Genomic DNA, 19,640 nt, shown 5'->3' with positions numbered 1-19,640 from the left:
GGAAGACACTGGAACTCGGAACAGCCCTCTGGCTCATCAATACCTGTTCACACACACACACACATATATATATATAGATACATATACATACATGTATACATATATATATACATAGATACAAACATACATGTATACATACATGTATACATATATATATACATAGATACAAACATACATGTATACATACATGTATACATATATATATACATACATGTATACATATATATATACATAGATACAAACATACATGTATACATACATGTATATATATATATATAATATATATATATATATATATATATATATATATTATATATATATATATATATTATATATATATTATATATGTACATACACACATGTGACATGCTTCTTTCAGTTTCCATCAATGAAATCCATTCACAAGACTTTGGTCAGTCCAGGCTATAGTAGAAGACACTTGAGGAGCAGTGGGGCTGAACTCAAGACCACATGGTTGGGAAGCAAGCTTCTTAACCACAGCCATGCTTGCACCTGCACCTATTGCATATACACAAAATACAATCTGTTGGAATAAATGGTCAAAAACAAAAACGAAAAAATGATATCTTGGGGGAATTGAAATGGAGCGTCAGCCAAAACAAGAATTGTCATGATTTGGAAACAATGAACTCTTGGAATGAGGAAACCAAAAGAAAGAAAAAGAAAAGAAAAGAGAGAATGGTAAACCAAACAAGAAACAAAGAAGGAAGAAAAGACTAAGTGGAGCAGACCAAATGCCGTTCCTTGAAGTGAAAGTTAGCAATAACCAAACATTCCGAATAAGACTTGCTCGAAAATTCTACCACTTCACCACCATCTGCCAATATCAAATCAATATGTATTGTTCTTTTCTCTGACCATTTCTTTTATTGTTGCAACAATATTAAGGAATATTGTCTCAGTTCATTGTCAATATTTATATATTTTCTTCCTTATTTCCATTGGCAGCTGTCAATATTTTATGGAGTTGAAGATGCTAACAAACACATGAAATAAAGTGTTTTGCTTGAGAAAACAATGCACCACCTGGCCCGAGAATTGAAACCCAGATCTTGTGTTTGTGAACGCGACACCCTGACCACTAAGCCACGTGTTTCCACCACTGAGTTGATCAAAAGACAATTCCAAACATTTCCCTTTCTCCTTCTACGTCATTTACTCTTTATCTTTACTCCTTCTTTCTGTCACTGACTCTGGCCATGCTGGAGCACCCGCCTGAAGGTTTATAGTCAAACAAATCAACTCCAGTATTTACTTCTTTTAAAGTCTATCAATCTCTTTAGTCAAGCCACTAAGTTATAGTGCTGTAAACAAACCAGCACCGGTTGTCAAGTAGTATGGTGGATGAAACACAGACACAAAGATATATACGACATGACATATACATATTTATTAAGCGAAGGCAGCGAGCTGGCAGAAATGTTAGCACGCTGGGCAAAATGCGTAGCTGTATTTCGTCTGCCGTTACATTCTAGGTTCAAATTCCGCCGAGGTCGACTTTGCCTTTCATCCTTTCGGGGTCAATAAATTAAGTATCAGTTATGCACTTAATCCGTTTGTCCTTGTTTGTCTCCTCTGTGTTTAGCCCCTTGTTGGGTAGTAAAGAAATAGGTTAGAATGTTATTAACTGTGAATTTCACATGTCTGAATGCCATACAAATTCTGAACAATGAAACAGGAACGGTTTAAAAGAAGATTCAATGAGACGGAACAAAAAGGGAAACATTTGATTGGATGAATGTGTAAAGAAACTTGAATCAGTAAAAACATTTCATTATGTATATATAAAATTTGATGCATATAAAAATAAATGAAATTAAAATAATATTGTTCAATTTTATAAACTAAAAGTATTTTATACCATTTAAAGTCATTCGTGGTTAGATAATACAATGTCAGAAAACAAAATAGAAAGAAACAATGAACTATACTCTTTTACTTGTTTCAGTCATTTGACTGTGGCCATGCAGGAGCACCGCCTTTAGTCGAGCAAATCGACCCCAGTACTTATTCTTTGTAAGCCTAGTACTTATTCTATTGGTCTCTTTTGCCAAACCAGTAAGTTACGGGGACGTAAACACACCAGCATCAGTTGTCAAGCGATGTTGGGGGGACAAACACAGACACACATATATACATATATACGATGGGCTTCTTTCAGTTTCCGTCTACCAAATCCACTCACAATGCTTTGGTCGGCCCGAGGCTATTGTAGAAGACACTTGCCCAAGGTGCCGTGCAGTGGGACTGAACCCAGAACCATAGAGAAAAATTGCTGACTGACATATATGTAATATTTATGCATCAAGGCAGGAAGTGCCATGGTGGCCTGAAGTTGCAATACAGGGGGAAACTGAAAAAGCATAGGAAGAACTCCAACACCTCCCCAGACACCTGGTAAGAGAAGGCCCTACATTGCGATGAATGGAACCGATCGCTGAAGCTTGTAATTTCAGCCATTCAGGGAAAACAACAGAGGGAATACAAAAGAGAACAGGAGAAGGGTCACTTCTTTGTTGTGTCAAAGAACTTCACCTGCAGCAGATGAAGAGCCGACATGCGAGACTGCTAGAGATGATTCCTGAAAATTGAATAGTCAACAATAGGGTTAGTTACAGGATGTTGTCTGTTTTAGACGCAGCAAATGATTTTAGCTCAATAGAGGGCATAGGTTTGGTTAAAATTCGAAAAATTAAACTACGTTAAACTTACAAATTACAGTTTTCTCAAGAAAGCCAAGAGAAAAAAACGTTTTATTTTGACACATTCTACCAGTATACGAAGTTTAAAAGTGTTTAGTTAACTAGAAATTGTGTTGAAAACTGCCGTTCAAAAGGAAAAGATCCTCGACTAGTAACGACTAGTAAGCGCGGATGCGCGAGTACGCGAGTGCGCGCACCGGGACCACAGTTCTCAAGTAGTACCAACATTTCGTCTCATGTCGCTTTGCAATCATTTCAGCATCTGACATGAGGCATACCAAAACTTAATATCAACGCTATCACGTTGCTGAAAACCACATTGTAGAACTTAGGACCCCATTATGGCTCCAGCCGCTTTCTGGAATTCCCTTCTGCCTTAGCACTTCGTCAACCATAGGAGACACCTGTGACTCCCCGTGGTGATTAATTTTTCTTTTTTTTCTTCTATGGAACCTTACATTACTGCGGTTCAAAACTACACTATTTGAATTCTAGAAAATGTCCACAATACAGATATTATAAAAGTACAAATCACGGTAATAGTCCTCATTGAAGTGCTGCCCTCATTAAAGCTTATATAACACAACCTGAAACATAATCTGTCGACAATAATATTAGATAAATGAAAAATCCATAACTGGAGATATAACGAACATTTTAACACCTTTCAACGTGTATCAATAACGACTCCTACGATAAAGAATGAATATTCGTTCTGTGCCGCAGGAGTCACCGGTGATAGCCACGTTATAAATCAATGTAACAGTTTATATTGTAGACTAAAAATTAAAAATACATAATTAGTAAAAAAACTTTTATAAATGACCGATTTAATACTTGTTATAATTATGGTTTCATTAAAGGTATTGAATTTTCCCCCTACACGGTGACCTGGCAGAAACGTTAACACGCCGGTCAAAATGCCTAGCGGTATTTCATCTGCCGTTATGTTGTGAGTTCAAATTCCGTCGAGGTCGACTTTGCCTTTCATCCTTTCAGGGTCGATAAATTAAGTACCAGTTACGCACTGGAGTCGATGTAATCGACTTAATACCCATGTCTGTCCTTGTCTGTCCCCTCTGTGTTTAGCCCCTTGTGGGCAATAAAGAAATAGAAATAGGTATTGAATTTTCCCCCTACATGCGTGTAATGTCATTAACTGAGCTGTTCTTGTATACAAATTATTTACTGACGGTTAATAAACAATTTAAAATCTTATTTGTTTTATGTTGCTTAAGAAAATGGGACATTTTTTCGTTCGACTCTCTTTTCTGACTTTTTTTTTTTTACTATGACTTCGTTTTCCATGACGAGTAAATAACAGCTTTATACGGAGATAAAGAGCAACTGGAGCAATGATGGTTTCCTAATTAACAGGAAAAAAAGGGAAAAAATAATTGACAGTTTGTGAATTTTCAACCGAACTTGCTTCTTTCCGTGGCTTACAACGTGTTTCCCTCACATACAGATCTTAACCGCCCTCAACTAAATGCCAAGTAATTTGCAAACATGTAATCAAAATTTTATTATTAACATTACTGTACATAGGAATGTACAATTTTTAAATTGATGGCACTAGTCATGAATGATGGTCGCGAGTTTAGAAATCTGAAAAGCTGTTCTTATCCGTTAACTTTTATGTAAGCAGCGGTTTCTCCTTTGACACAAATATGACTCTCTTCGCGTGCGCGCACGTGTACTAGTTTCTAAATTTTCTCCTTTGCCACTGATATGGCTGTGTATATACCGGTTTATAAATACACTTGCACATAAGTACAAATAAAACTATTGATTTATTCTCAACTTAATCATATTCCTAATTGGAATAATCTACATCTTCACCTCATCACTTCATAAGCCTTGTCGTCTACTTCTCTTATAAAACTGGGCTGATCTGAGCTTATAATCTTTAAATACAGAGAGAGAAGGGGGGGGGAGAAAGAGAGAGAGAGAGAAAGAGAGTTTCATATTCAAACCTTGCGTTTTCAAAAATGTGATTTTAAACACTTTGAAGGAGATTAACAAGGTCAAATATAAGTTATTTGTTCATAGGAAACTCTTCAATCTCAAGAGCAACTCAATTTTAATTTATTTCGATATTAGTCGTACGTTTGCTGGCCGTGGGTTTTAGTTCTATGTCAGCCCTGATCGAGCATATCCTTGAGCAAAGATGTTCCGACTGTGAGCAACCTGTATTTTCCAATGTGTCCCATTTTAAGATATGATTTGAAGGCGTTTTGGCTGCTATTTCTAGCAGTTCGAACGACTAAGTGAAAGCTCCAGCATCAGTTCGTAAAATCAAGGGATTTTTGTCAGTGATGAAACATTCATAAGTATATATGGGGTGGGTGGGGTTCAACCTAGTCAATAACGGTGGTTCATTACTAGAAATAAAGATGTGGATTTGACTACTTGACGTAAACAAACCATCACCGGTTGTCAAAAGACACACAAAACATACACATATGTATGTCATTATTCAGTTTTATTTCAAGATTTATTGCCACTAGAGAAAGAGCCGGTTTCTAACCTAGATCCAAGTCTCCTTCACTCATTAAGGAACTTTTAGACGCTGGCGATTGCGATCTTGTCAGTCATTCTGAAACAAGTCTGCAATCTCTTGTATCTGCATTTGACTCAGCTTGTGATGATTTGGGGTTGACCATCAACTTGAAAAAAACAGTTATACTGTTTCAACTTTCACGCAGTGCAGTTTGCAACCCCACTAAAATTTTCATCAAGGCTAAGTTACTTGAGGTTGTCGACTCATTTACCTTGGAAGCTCTATACAAAATTACGGAAATACATCTGCGAATTCAAAGGGCAGCACAAGCATTTGGTGGTTTGGGGTCACGCGTTTGGCGCCAACGACATATAAATAACAACCCCAAATTGGTTCTTTACAAATCGTTTGTCTTACCACTCCTGTTGCATGGACGTGTTATGAAAGACATTTCAAATTGTTAGAACGATTCCACCAAAAATATCTTCGCCGCAAATTAAACATTAAATGGAGCTTTTTTATTCCAGACACAGATGTCTTTGCGTCTGCAGGCATGATTCTGAAAAATCAAATGAGATCGTCTGGCCATATTGTTCGAATGGCGGATGAACACACACCCAAACAGCTGTTTTGTGGCGAGCTTGCAGAACGGAAACGCAATCGGTGCAAACCTAAATAGAGGTTTAAGGACGGCATAAGGACTACCACAGAGTCACTTTGAATGGATCCAAAGTCCATAGAAACCCTTACTTCGGATCGAGCTGGATGGCGAACTAAAGTGTGGAGTGGAGTGAAAGCGTCTGAGGAGGCCAGGATAACACATGCAAGACTGAAGCCAGATTTAAAGAAGAATGTTGCGATCGAGAAGGTGGATTTCAGTGACCTTTTTGTGATAGACCATGCCTTTCTTTTGCTGGGCTCAAATCTCTGAGAACCCGTGAAAAACGAACCTCCACTAACTATTCTGCCTATATGCCTGTGCACACCTTTCAATGTCGAGTATGCCATAAGATCTGCAATTTTAACGGAGGCGTCAAAAGAAATTTCAAAACACAAAGATCAGAACTTAACTGCAGCTCTTGTTGGTCCAAATCGGATATGCAATCTATGTGGGTGTCTTTTCAATACATTGTCTAGTTTTAAAAAGCCACATCAGACGCCATGATGGATCTAAAGTGTAGGTAAAGAAGTGGTCAGACTCTGCACAAGGAGTAGACAACCACCATATTTGTTTGTTTGTTTGTTTGTATGTATGAATGTATGTGTGTGTGGAAGCACGTGGCCTAGTGATTAGAGCAGCGGACTCGCGGTCGAGGGATCGCGGGTTCAAATCTCAGACCGGGCGATATGTGTGTTTATGAGCGAAACACTCAAACACCACGCGGCTCCGGCAGAAGGTAATGGCGAACTTCTGACTCTTTCGCCACAACTTTCTCTCACTCTTTCCTCCTGCATCTTGCAGCTTACCTGCGACGGACCGGCGTCCCGTCCAGGTGGGGAACCTATACGCCAAGGAAACCGGAAACAGGCCCTTATGAGCCAGGCATGGTTTAAACGTTTGGAATTGACTCGTTTGTTCAACCAAAGAATAAAGGTTTCACATTTTAGTACAAGGCCAACAATTTCAGGAGGAAACGGTTAGTCGATTACCTTGACCCAATGCTCAGCTTGTATTTATTTTATCGACCCCGAAAGGATAAAAGACAAACTCGACCTCGGCTGAATTGGAACCCTGAACGTGAAGAGTCAGAAAAAATGCCGCCTTTTCATAATTTTCTCTTCTATAGGCACAAGAAATGGTTGAAAAGATGAAAAGTAAAATCACTCTCGACAGGATTTGAACTCAGGACGTAATGAGTTGGAAGAAATGTAGCTTAAACATTTTTGTCTGAAGTGTTAATGATTCTGCCACCTCACCGCCTTCCAACGAAAGAATAACGTTAACGAATCAAATTTTGATAATCACAGCATATTGTGAGAGTGAATGTGGTAAATGCAATTGATAGACCATAGAGCAAAACACCTTGTCCTTTACATCGGAGTTCAAATCCTACAAGAATGCAACTTCAAAGATCGTTAAAATAAGTACCAGTCTCCATGTACGGGCAGTTGATATATTCAGATGAATGCGGTGCCATAACTTCAGCACAGTCTAGTGACAAACTACTGAAACACGTTACATTTTCATTCAATTTTCTGTTTAAATTTTACATAAGGAGTGGCTGTGTGGTAAGTAGCTTGCTTACGAACCATATGGTTCAGGGTTCTGTCCCACTGCCGTGGCACCTTAGGCAAGTGTCTTCTACTATAGCTTCGGGCCGACCAAAACCTTGTGAGTGGATTTGGTAGACGGAAACTGAAAGAAGCCCATCGTATATATATATATATGTGTGTGTGTGTATGTTTGTGTCTGTCCCCCCAACATCGTTTGACAACCGATGCTGGTGTGTTTACGTCCCCGTAACTTAGCGGTTTGGCAAAAGACACCGATAGAATAAGTACTAGGTTTACAAAGGATAAATCCAAGGGACTGAAACAAGTAAAAGAGTAACATTCCATTTCAACTTATTTACATATGAACGGCCTCCATTTTCACCATTTGGAATAGTATTTGGTGGCGGTGAGATTGCCGAGTTTATATCTTTGTCCTTATTCTACTGAGGTGATGCCTTTGCTTAGTGGATCATTTTTCTCGATTCTTAGGACTCGTAAGGCTGGTGTCCATGGTATTTAAATGAATGAGATCACACCATTCCCCTTAAAAGGGACGCTGATCGGTTGTAGGATTTGAGGCCAGCAGTTTCTAAGGGGAAGGGGAAAATCGATTACAGCGATCCTAATACTTCACTAATACCATATTTTATTGATAAAAAAGCAAAACTGACCTCGATCGGATTTGAACTCAGAACGTCAAGAGCCGGAATTAATGCCGTAAAGTATTTTTTTGTCCAACGTGCTTAACGATTCTGCCAGCTCGCTCCTTTGAGGTGTGTGTAATCCTTTCTACTAAAAACCACCACCACATGGTCGATCAGGCTATCAGATGTTGCTACACATCGCTGGTCACAATGCACTTCGCATTGTTTTAGCCTTCAAATGACGTCACCCCTTTGGCTAAGCAAGCAGGCCAACAGAAGAAAGAGTGAGAGAAAGTTGCGGCGAAAGAGTACAGCAGGGATCGCCACCAACCCCTGCTGGAGCATCGTGGAGCTTTAGGTGTTTTCGCTCAATAAACACTTACAACGCCTGGTCTGGGAATCGAAACCGCGATCCTATGACCGCGAGTCTGCTGCCCTAACCACTGGGCCATTGCGCCTCCACTCTACTAAAGACACAAGGCTTGAAATTTGGCGGGGACGAGGTCAGTCGATTACATCGCTCACAGTGCTCAACAGGTACTTATTTTATCGACCCTGAAGGAATGAAAGGCAAAACCTCGGCGAAATTTGAACCCAGACAGGCGAAAATGCCAAGAATTTTGCCCGGCGTGATAACGATTATAATACTTTTGTGATGAGGAGTAAACGTTAGCTCAGTGACTTACATTATTTTAACCAGAGTCTGTTAAGTACGGGCGACAACTCTGGACGTATTTCTACTTCATTGAACCTCCATAGCGAAGCGCACACTTCTTCGTACTTGCTAAATTAGTGATAAGAGAATCATTAAATTGGGGTAGTGATAGGTTTGCCAATGTCCGTGTTATGCACAGGACAAACAAGGCGATCGCCTCGGTTGCTAAAATCTGGGGACATCACTAGTGACGTAGCCAGAGTGGGTGCCGCTCGGAGTAGTCTTTGAGTTTACCGCCCCCTGTCCCCTATATAGGCTTATACAACAAACCCAAAAGTGCCGTCCCCATAAATGCGTTGTCCACAGCGGACCGCTCTTATCGTCCCCAGCTAAGCTAATGGACATCACACAAATAATTCTGAATAATTTAAAACTGACTAATCCACTATAAATATCAGAAGAGATTATTTCCGGAATAGGGAAGGCTGGAGGACAAGAGTGAATGGAGTGCAGCGAAAGAGACAAGAGGACGATGTTGTGTTATGATCTGGGATCTTTTCGGTTTGACCGGCAGTTTTTTCTAGCGGTGTCATATGAAATTGTCACCCATAATTATGACCCTAGTATCGATCTATTGCATTTCAATCTGTTTTAGGGTTAGGGGTGGGGGGAAGGGTATCTTTTTTTCTTCAGAAATGTAAATAAACCCAATCTGTTTCTTAAACGAGGGACATATTCATACGGCACAGTATGTTTGTCACGACTTAGCGGGAAAAACATCTCAAATTTCGCCCATAACAGACTTTCTCGATGATATACATAACTAGAGACTTTTTTTCTTTGAAAATTAATTATAATTTATTGTCATTTTCAACTGGTGTAAAAAGATAGTTATAGCTGGGAAAAGTTGTAGAAAGATTTGGAGAAAGTGGAGACGCATTGTAGAGTTGGTATAAGGTGTTGAATACTGTGGTGTGACTCGGTGACTTGCGGGGGAAAGCGGTCGGCTGTTAACACTAAATTTGTTTTAGCAGATGGTTGCAATGTAGAGGCACGACGAAATAGTTCGAATTTCTCCGCCTCATTTGGTCATCGAACTTAACCAGATATAAGTGAGAACAACGCAGAAGTAGTCTTTTGAAAAAAAAAAACTATTGGCGGAGTTTTGAAATAACTGTTTTAAAGTCCCATGCCTCATGGGAAAGGAAAAGATGCGAAAGAAAGGGCGGAGTCCAAATGTAAAAAATTAAATTTTTAAAAAATTCTGAATTGTAATTTCCGTTGTATGGAACATATGAATATTAAAACAACGGAAAAACTCCATTACTTTCCCCATGAAGTATGGGACAGCTCTCCAAAACTCTGCTTTGTCTGCCTTGAATATAAAATATAAAAAAAAAAAATTATTAAATCCAGAGCTATACTTATCTACTTAAATTTGACACCAACTAAAATGCAGATATCGATCTTTGATTTAACAATTCACCTTATATTATTTTCTACAATTCACCATATATTGACAAAGGAATGTTGGCCTGCTCACCTCTAGCCGTCGGGGTGGCGTCATTTGAAGTGTCATGTGACCAGCGATGTGCAACATCTGATAACCTGGTCGGTCACGCAGTCACGCAATATTGACAAAGGAAACTAAATACATTAAAACATTTAATCTATCATTTCTGGCACTCCACTATTTTTAACACCTAGTAAATAATATCGTTAGGCTCTAAGTATTTTGCCCAAGCCGTCTTTCATTAGTGAGATATATGCATAGTCTACGATCGTAGAGAGAAACCATTTCAAATCAGCAGCTTCGGGCCAGAGAAACTCCCTCCTTCTAACATCGTCGTCTTGGTACATTTTGGTATTGGATCAGACTGTATGACTTGAGCATCATTGCAACTTTGAGCTTGCACTATCCTAACTTTGATCTTGTGCTTCACAAACAATCTTTACGCTGTCATAAAGAAGAAATCGGGAAATCCATGTAAAATTTAAGGAGATCATTCGAACATATGAAGTAAGCATCCTGGTAAATGAGACAACGCACCTAAAAGCTCGACAATTCGGCGATAAGCAAAAGTCACAGGAAAAAAAGGTCACAAGGATTTTGTCTGTGTGGGGTTTGTACGAGGGGGTTTTGTCCGGATCTCATAAATTAATTGTGACTTTATTTCAGCGACTCTTTTTTTTTTCCTCGTGACCGATCACAGAAAAATACGCGGAAAAATAGCCATGCTTAAAAATTAAGATTTAAAATTCTTAAATTTCTCCACCAAAAATAAGAAAGGTATAGATGCGAACTATTTTATCTTCTCATTAATAAAGTAGTTCGGTTTAAGAACCGTTGGTTACGGCTCTGACCCTGCTGGTATAAGAAATGGAAGTGGCTGCCACACTGGCTATCGATGTTGTCGCTTTGGTTTATATAACATGTTTAGTATATATATATATACAATGATGTTGATACATTTTACTGCTGGTGGATAAGCGAGTTTGTGAAAGTTACTCTCTAAAGTGAGTTTATCTAGATATATATTTTTTTAAGATTTAAAGGATTTGAAATCAGAATGAAAAACGTGTATGCACATATATGTGTACGAGTACGTGAGCATATGTGCATATGCGTGTGTATACATGTGTGTGTGGAGGGTACTTTTTATTTTACATGTATAGGGTGTCTTGTGAAAATAGTAAAAAAATATTTTGTAAAATTCTTTAATTTTGATATTCGTCAACGAAACGTGCCCGTTGCTCTACATATGGCTTTCTATAACAACAGCGAGAGGCAAAGCTACCAAACACGAGATTCTATTCAAGCGAACTCTGCTACATCCTCTGGTCACTCGTTCTGTATTGCAGAAATCACTATATTAATTTTATTAAGCTTCGTGTGTCTAAGTAAACTAAAACAACGTTGATCTCTTGGCTTGTTGAAATGTGTGCGTTGAGCCGTTCTGATGTAGCAGTCGGGGGTCGGAAATTACTTTCCATGAGTAATACCGTCCGGTTTACTAAACTGAAACTGAAAGTAGCAATATCATTCAGCAAGGAGATATCGATTTCTTTCGTAGGTATGAAGACTTGTGTTCGCAGTGGGTAGGCTATGGTAGGATATAGTAGGATAGGAGACTATCTGACGTTCATTCTCTTCCAAGGGCATTAATGACGTAAACATTTACAGCTCCAGCTGAGAAATTAGTAATGATATATTAACAAGGACAGGATGAATAAGTGTAAATTCCATTGCATTACATTGTGGAAACTTTAACAGTGAAATGACTATAGATTTATTCGCTTCATCCAACAGCAGCTGTCCGTCTTTCATTTTCATGAGACAGCCAGAAACATCAAGTATGAGAGGGCAGTGAAGGGTACTAACATGTCCAGTTGATCAAAAGAATACAGACACTTATAGTTTAAGTGCAAGCTAGCATGCTTAATATGGGGAGCTGAAAATAATTTTGAATTAACTAAGATAGTTAGAAGACTATTAATGTTAATGAAAATTTCTCCCAAAAGGAGAAAGAACTTCCAGAATTTGAATCAACATAAAGATAGTGAAATATACAAGAGGAAATGAATTTGATCTTTGGTAGCTATGGTGACAACTCCTTGTAGGTTTTAGTCTTATCAGGCCTTCTCAGCAATGCGTGTTCAACACAAAGCAGCTACCTAACTACAGAACAACTTGATGAGTCAATTGATTTGGTGTGAAACTGATTGACTAATTAAGTAATTTAAAATAACATAGGCAATTTTATCAAGGGTGTTTTCTTCATGAAGAAGTGCAAGTTACCATGGAAGAAAAGAATTTTACAAGCTTCAAGCTACTTCTTACACTGTATTGCTACTCTACTCGTACAAGTAGGCTTTTATGATGATTGCTAAGACTTCGTTGATCTGAGTGAGTTTGAAAAGGTCACAGACATTGCTTCTCTATTGATAGGTTTTATATATCAGATCTTTGTATCAGGTAATATTTAACCATTTCAGAAAAAGAATTGCTTGCAATCTTTCGTTATTTCTTCCAGCAAAAGCATAAGGAAAGGAAATAATTTATTAGAGCCAACGGGGAAGCTTCTACATTGTCACTCAACTTGTTCCATAAAGTATCCTATCTCTAGCACTAAATTCTATAAACTTCAAACAATTTTAACAGATAAGTCCTAAATTTGATATTCCCTAAAACATTTTCGGTCCACCACCTGTCAATCAAGGCTCGACTCTTTATCGTCAGTAACACTGTGTCTAAGACAGAGAAAGTAAATTCAAAGAGGCATCGGTCATAACGTCCCTTCACATCTTATCACGCCTCTGAAAGTAATCCCGATTGGGAGGTCTTAAGACCAGTCTTAACGCCTACTTTGAGGACCATATCGCCGTTATTGGTGATATGGTAGCAAATATTCTTCAAACGATTTTGTCTCCTTTATAGGACTATATGGTCAGATTTAACTTATGTCAAACAGGGTACCTTCTGCATGAAGATTTTGGAAGAATCGTTACAACGTCCTAAGAAATGCTTTGCGGTAATTTTCCGGTTCTTTACGTTTCGAGTTCAAATCTTGTCGATAAAATAAGGCACCAGTCAAGAACTAGTGTTGATATAATCGACAAGCCCTCTACCCTCAAAAGTACTGGCCCTATACCTAAACTGGAAACAAATATTTTTCCTAAGAGATTACGCTAATGTTCTTGAACTATGAAATGACTAAACCATTTCATTCACACCAACACCATCACTATCTGTTCCAGTGCTTATCGTTTCTTTTACCCCAACGATTAGAAAGGTAAGGTAAACTAATGTTAGAATTCATAATCATAAATGTAATATATGCGATTGAATAAATCATGTTTGAAAACTGATGATTAGAAAGGTGAATGTGTGTAAAATCTCAGATGAGGGATAGCAGAAAGCTGTCTCGTTGTTGACGAGAAGATAAACATTAAAAAAATAAATGAAGCTAAAAAATATTAAGAAATACTTCGCCGAATACGTAGCACTAAATAGAAATGGGGATGCAGATCGATAAGTACACTTAGAAATACGAAATCAATTCCATATATCTACGACCCAGAATTTTCGACTTCCAAGTCAAGAAATATGAATAACCAAACCAAATGAAAACTATTTCTTTAAGAAATAATACTTGAAGGGCATTAGTTAAATAACACCTTTCCTCATGATAAAATATATATATAGTAAATTTTACATACAGCAAAATTATTCTACAGTCTTTAAGAAATATCTCAGATTATTTGTGCTATTTTATTTCATTATATCACGTTTCTCAGTTCAAGTTCAGCTAAGATCGAATCGATTAACTATCGGGAGTTTTCCAAACTGTTTTCCGCAGAGAAAGGATTTCGCATCAGCTTGACGTGATTTTGTAAAAGAGAAAAAAACCCCAGTGATATGCAATGAAATACCTAAGCATTGACTAAGTCACAATATTTTCCCTTGCTAATTTAGTTATTCTGTTATCAACGGGTTTTAATATTTCTTTTTTAAGTGGTTAAAGGCTTTAGTGATTTAAGTTCTTCAAATATATTTAAAATTTAGGTTTCGTTATATAATGAAGTTTGAAAGTCCTTGGAAATTAATTCTTTAGGGTTTCTAGGCGCTATCTAAGGTTCGTATATCAAAAGCCATTTAATAAAAGAAGTTAAAGGCGAGCCGAGTCCGCTCTATTAATTCATTTTTGTTAAAGGTTTTCACTTCATTTACATCCGCTAATGACCTTGAAAAAGCGTGAACGTTATATAATGGAATTTCATAAATAAATTTAACGACCCTGTGAATGATATAGAAGTCACTATTACAGATCATTCAGAGTTAAAAAGAGCACCAAAATATTAAAGAACTTGGTGATTCTTGCTCTTTCGTTGGTTGTCTCATTGTTCAGAGTTCTGATTCTGCCAGGATTGACAGCAATCTTGATCCGTCTGAAGGAGATCATCAATCATATTGGCTATATTAATACAATATATATTCGTACTCAGGCAAAGGTGATTATTATAAAACGTGGTACTCTGATGGAAAAAGTTGAGCGCCAGATTGTGAAATGCCTTACTGTGAATTAGTTTCGTTCCTTTAGATTCGGGTTCAAATCCCGTCGGAGGCAGTTTGAGAAATTTTCATTAAAGCAATCATTTTACGATCGCTTATTTCATCTTCAGCTACTAAACTACTAAAATATGAAATTCTTTATAAAATGTACAATAATTAAATTATATATCCACTATTTCTAAAATCGATAAATGTCCATTATTGTGACATAAGATTGTCGATAGCAAAAGAGAAGCTATTTAGATCGATCGAATGTTTGACAATTTAAAAGTATAGGCTCCAGACATACCCTGTCCGTGCTTCGACTTCACTATCTGATCAAATGCAATTATTTCGCCTACACAACCAAGACAAGTACTACACTTTTTCGTTTCCATGTCGCATCAACAGCAGAAATCACAGTTTACAAGCATCACATTTAGTTAAGGTAATCAGCTAGTAATTGATTTTTATGCATAGCTCTAGAATAAGTTTGGAGAGATAATTAGTTTACAGTAATATCGAATAATTCAAGATATTAAATCATAGATGAATGATACGAGTATAGCAAGAGGACTCCTAGGTTCTTCCTGCGCTCAAATAAATAACTTTTTTGTCATTTATATACGTTAATTCGTTAAAAGAATGTGTATCTGAGTGGCGTGGCAGAAACTGAAGAGCGTCGAACAAAATTCTAGATTTCTCTCACAATATTCAGAGCTCAAACCCTGTGGAGGTGACTTTGCTCCCGATCACTTTTACAGAGACGGTGGGGTCTTCGATAGCAAAAAAAAAAAGAAGAAGAAATGCTACTAATTACTTTGTGGGGTTCGTTTAACCAACCATTCCTCTCCTGATGTATGATATGTCAAATCTGAGCTTCAATGCGATAAACCTTAATGCTTATAAACATTTAAATGCCAAACCAGAAAGTAAATCTCTTTGAAAGCAACAGATTTGTGATCGAAGCCTTCGTCTCACACAATAGGTTCACTGCAGCTATTACAAACTCGAATAAATTATTTTATCAAACTACCTAAGCGTATTCATAAATCCCCCCTGCACGTTGCCCTGCTACTGTACAAAAGTGCGTGTATATATATATATATATTATATAAACATAATAAGTAATATTAGAGTAATAAGAATTATGGAAATGTTTATTACCAGTGGCCTAGCGCAAAAAAATTAGTCAATAGACTATATATTATTCATATAAAATATCGTGTACATTAAAACACATCAAGAGGCTTCCATCATAGGACAGCCTTGCGCTAGAAAGAGCAGTGAACAACTCAAACCACTAATTTATCCCTAATTAGTGGTTTGAGTTGTTCACTGCTCTTTCTAGCGCAAGGCTTTCCTATGATGGAAGCCCCTTAATGTGTTTGAATGTACACGATATTTTATATATATATATATATATATATATATATATATATATATATATATATATATATATATATTATAGTCGTGCATTCAACGGTGAATTCATAAATTTATGCTGAATATTAATTAAACAGTATGAAGTGCAAAGAGCTGCACCGATATTCTTGATAACCCAAGGTTGTTTGATTATTTCTTAGATTTTTCTTTATTTCTTTGCCATGAATTTGAAATTATTTCTATTTCATATTTGACGATTAACAATCGGCGAAGTGTTTCAGACACTGTAGGCACGACGTGGTTCCCGAAAATGTCACAAAATGCAGTTGTAGTGAAGCAGATAAACCTTTACTGTAGAGTCGTGTATGTATGTCTGTATGTATGCACACACACACACATTTATATATATATATATATATATATATATATATAATTAAAATAAGCAACAAGGATATCCAGAGGTTCTGCATTATCTCTGGATATCCCTGTTGCTTATTTTGATTATAATCATCCCATTTTAAATTATATGGATAATACCATACCAAATTCTGGTGCCTTTAACTTAAGTACCATATTCAACTGAATCTAAATTTTTACTGAACTTATATATATATATAATATTAATTTTCGTATCATGCTTTTAACACAGCATTCTCAATATTTAAGTAATACTTCTTTTGAGGGAATGTGTTTATGGCTACTCAAGTCGACAGGTACACCTGGATTGTAATAATGCAGAGGGGAAAATGTTCTGCATGGGTGGAACACTGCAGAACAGAATCCGCGCCTATATTTCTGATTGCATGTTGAAAACCTATCATTTAGCTATTCCTCTTAGAAAGATTAAAAAGATTATTTTCCTCGTCTATAAGTCATGTTTGAGTAAAATGTATATGCCCGTTTTGTGTTGACCAACACACACACACACACACACACACAAAATAAATTATACACTCATATACACACAAGTTTTTGCTTTCAAATTAGCTGGAAAAAGTACTCGATCCAAAATTCAACAAAACAGAGTATTACATTTATTATAAAGGGAGCCATCTCAGCTCAGTCAAATCCGTGTACATCAGAGGCCGATTTACCTCGTTGAGTAGTTGACAAACAGTAGCTGGTCACTTGTATATAGTAAGATTTCACCTGTTACAGGCTACAGGTCAATTATGATCGAACAGATCTATGATAAAATGAATTTCAGTCCAGCCGTGACCATCTCGTCCTTTCCAACGTGCAGAGAACCCAGGACAGAACTGTGTTATGTAAGAGAGTAGGTTGTAATTTGAAGGAGATTTAGCTGATATTTCTAGCAGATTGGGTAACTCCTTCGTTGGCCCGGGAAGAATTTAGTCAGAAGTACCGGTTGATTGTAAAGTGAGAGAGATCAATGCGAATGAGCGAGTCGATAAAAATATTGAAGCATCATGACGCGGTTGCAGTACAGTTGTTAAAAACATGCGAACAACTGGATTTTAAGAAAAAGCAATAGGTCTTCCCACAAACTTTGAAATTAGGATTACTAGTCCACATTTCCATAAACGCGTTTGCTTATTAATAATGTGTGGTTTGGTGCAAAGAAACTAAATAAAACCTCTGCAAAATGACAATTTTGTGCCTATATTCAGAGACACCAAATTGTCATCTCACGGCCGTGGGGAGTCGGGTTATTTAAGCTTTTCTTCCTCGCCCCCCACTTTTTTTCTTATATGTTCTTTAATGATTTCGTTTTTGGTTTGCAAGATTCTTTGTATGAGTTCGTGTGTTGAAGCATATTCTGTTGTGATTGGGGAGAGTCGTTTTCTTTTTGTGCCTTATAATGTAACACACCCACCGGTAAAATTTCCACTTTTTTCTTATTTTTATTTTCCTAAAATTTTCGTTGCGTCTTGCAACCTTTTCAATAAGTATATAGAAATGAAGATAAAGTATATAAGTATATAGAAATGAAGATAAAGGATTTAGAAATCAAAACCTATCTAATGAGATAAATTCACCAATGTATTGAGTGAAATTCTAGACGTTGAAAGAAGGGTGATCTTGTAGTGAAATAATAAAGCATTGTGAAAACTCACCTGTTAAGAGAACTATAATTCCGATCAACGTTTTCATGGTTTGGCTTTTTCTGTGATGTGTGGAAAGGCCGTACTATGTATGGTGCGTGGTGGCACTTAGGCAGACGGCGAAAAAAAAAAGGCAACTCGGGCAATGAAACAATAGTATCCAGATATGTCTGTTTGCACGTCAAACACTTACTCTGGTGATTGATTCTGTTGAATAATGGTTTATCGATTGATAAATGAAATAAATGTCGTGCATTTAATGAATACCTGTGTGCGCGTGTGTCCAATTAAAATCGTGAGATTTGTATTTTGAGTATTGCTTTTATCATTTAAATATTATTTTGTATATAAATTAATGTGAGAGTTTTATATGTGAGTGAATATATGTTGTTTTGTGTGTGATTAGATGCTTGTGTGACTGTTATAATTAAACCAAGTTGATCTTCAGCGGCAGTGAGTGTGTGTGAGTGTGTGTGTATGTGTGTGTGCGTGTGTGTGAGTGTGAGAGTGTGTGAATAATATCAGTGCGTGTGGCAAATATTGAGCAAGTATCAGAGTCGGCAAACAGCTTCTTATGACGAAATCATAGAAAGGAGGGGGAGAAGAAGCTGTGTATTGTAAGACCAAGTGCTACACGCTTTCAAGCAAGACTCTCCAATATTGTTGGACTCTCTACTGCACTCTCTCCTTCTTTCTCTTCCTTTTCACAACTGCACTCTCTCACTGCCTCTCTCTCTTTCCTTCTTTCTCTTCTTTTTCACAACTGCACTCTCTCACTGCCTCTCTCTCTCTCTCTCTCTTTCTTCCTTTTCACAACTGCACTCTCTCACTGCCTCTATATCTCTCTCTCTCTCTTTCTTCCTTTTCACAACTGCACTCTCTCACTGCCTCTATATATATATCTCTCTCTCTTTCTTTTCACAACTGCACTCTCTTTCTCTTTCTTTTTACAACCTCTCTCTCTTTCTTTCTTTTTAAAACTGCTCTCTGTCTCTCCCCCCCCTCTCTCTCTCCCTCTCTTCCTTTTCGCTGCTGCTCTCCCCCTCTTCCTCTTTTTCTCTCTCTCTCTTTCTTTCTTTTTAAAACTGCTCTCTGTCTCTCCCCCTCTCTCTGTCTCTCTCCCTCTCTTCCTTTTCGCGGCTGCTCTCCCCCCTCTTCCTCTTTTTCTCTCTCTTATACTCTCTTCCCTTCCTTCTCACTTCTTACCCGGGAATAATTTATTAATTGTAACCAATCAGAGACTGCTTTTCTTTTATAATTTGTTTTATTGTTTATCTTCTCTTCATTTTAATCATTTACTTATTTGTTTCCCTATTTTTAATCTCTCTCTCTCTCTCTCTCTCTCAACGCCTTCCTCTCACTCAAACCCAACCGTTACTACATTGGACAGAGAGGGA

The 19,640-nt window shown here is 37.4% G+C and overlaps 1 protein-coding gene across 1 annotated transcript in view; it reads right to left on the bottom strand.

Annotated features, from left to right (window-relative positions):
• LOC115214158 overlaps positions 1 to 18,980 on the bottom strand; it is a 79,412-nt gene extending 60,432 nt beyond the window's left edge. Inside the window, exon 1 of the mRNA XM_029783233.2 lies at positions 18,256 to 18,980. Within this exon, the coding sequence (XP_029639093.1) occupies positions 18,256 to 18,292 (37 nt within the window). The 5' untranslated portion in view covers positions 18,293 to 18,980. The remainder of the gene's footprint in view (positions 1 to 18,255) is intronic.
• Between the last annotated feature and the right edge of the window lie 660 nt (positions 18,981 to 19,640).

Source organism: Octopus sinensis, linkage group LG7 (genome assembly GCF_006345805.1).
Source record: "Octopus sinensis linkage group LG7, ASM634580v1, whole genome shotgun sequence".
Taxonomy (NCBI): Eukaryota; Metazoa; Mollusca; class Cephalopoda; order Octopoda; family Octopodidae; genus Octopus; species Octopus sinensis.
Note: the sequence above shows the minus strand (reverse complement) of the source record. Positions and strands in the feature narration are given on the sequence as shown.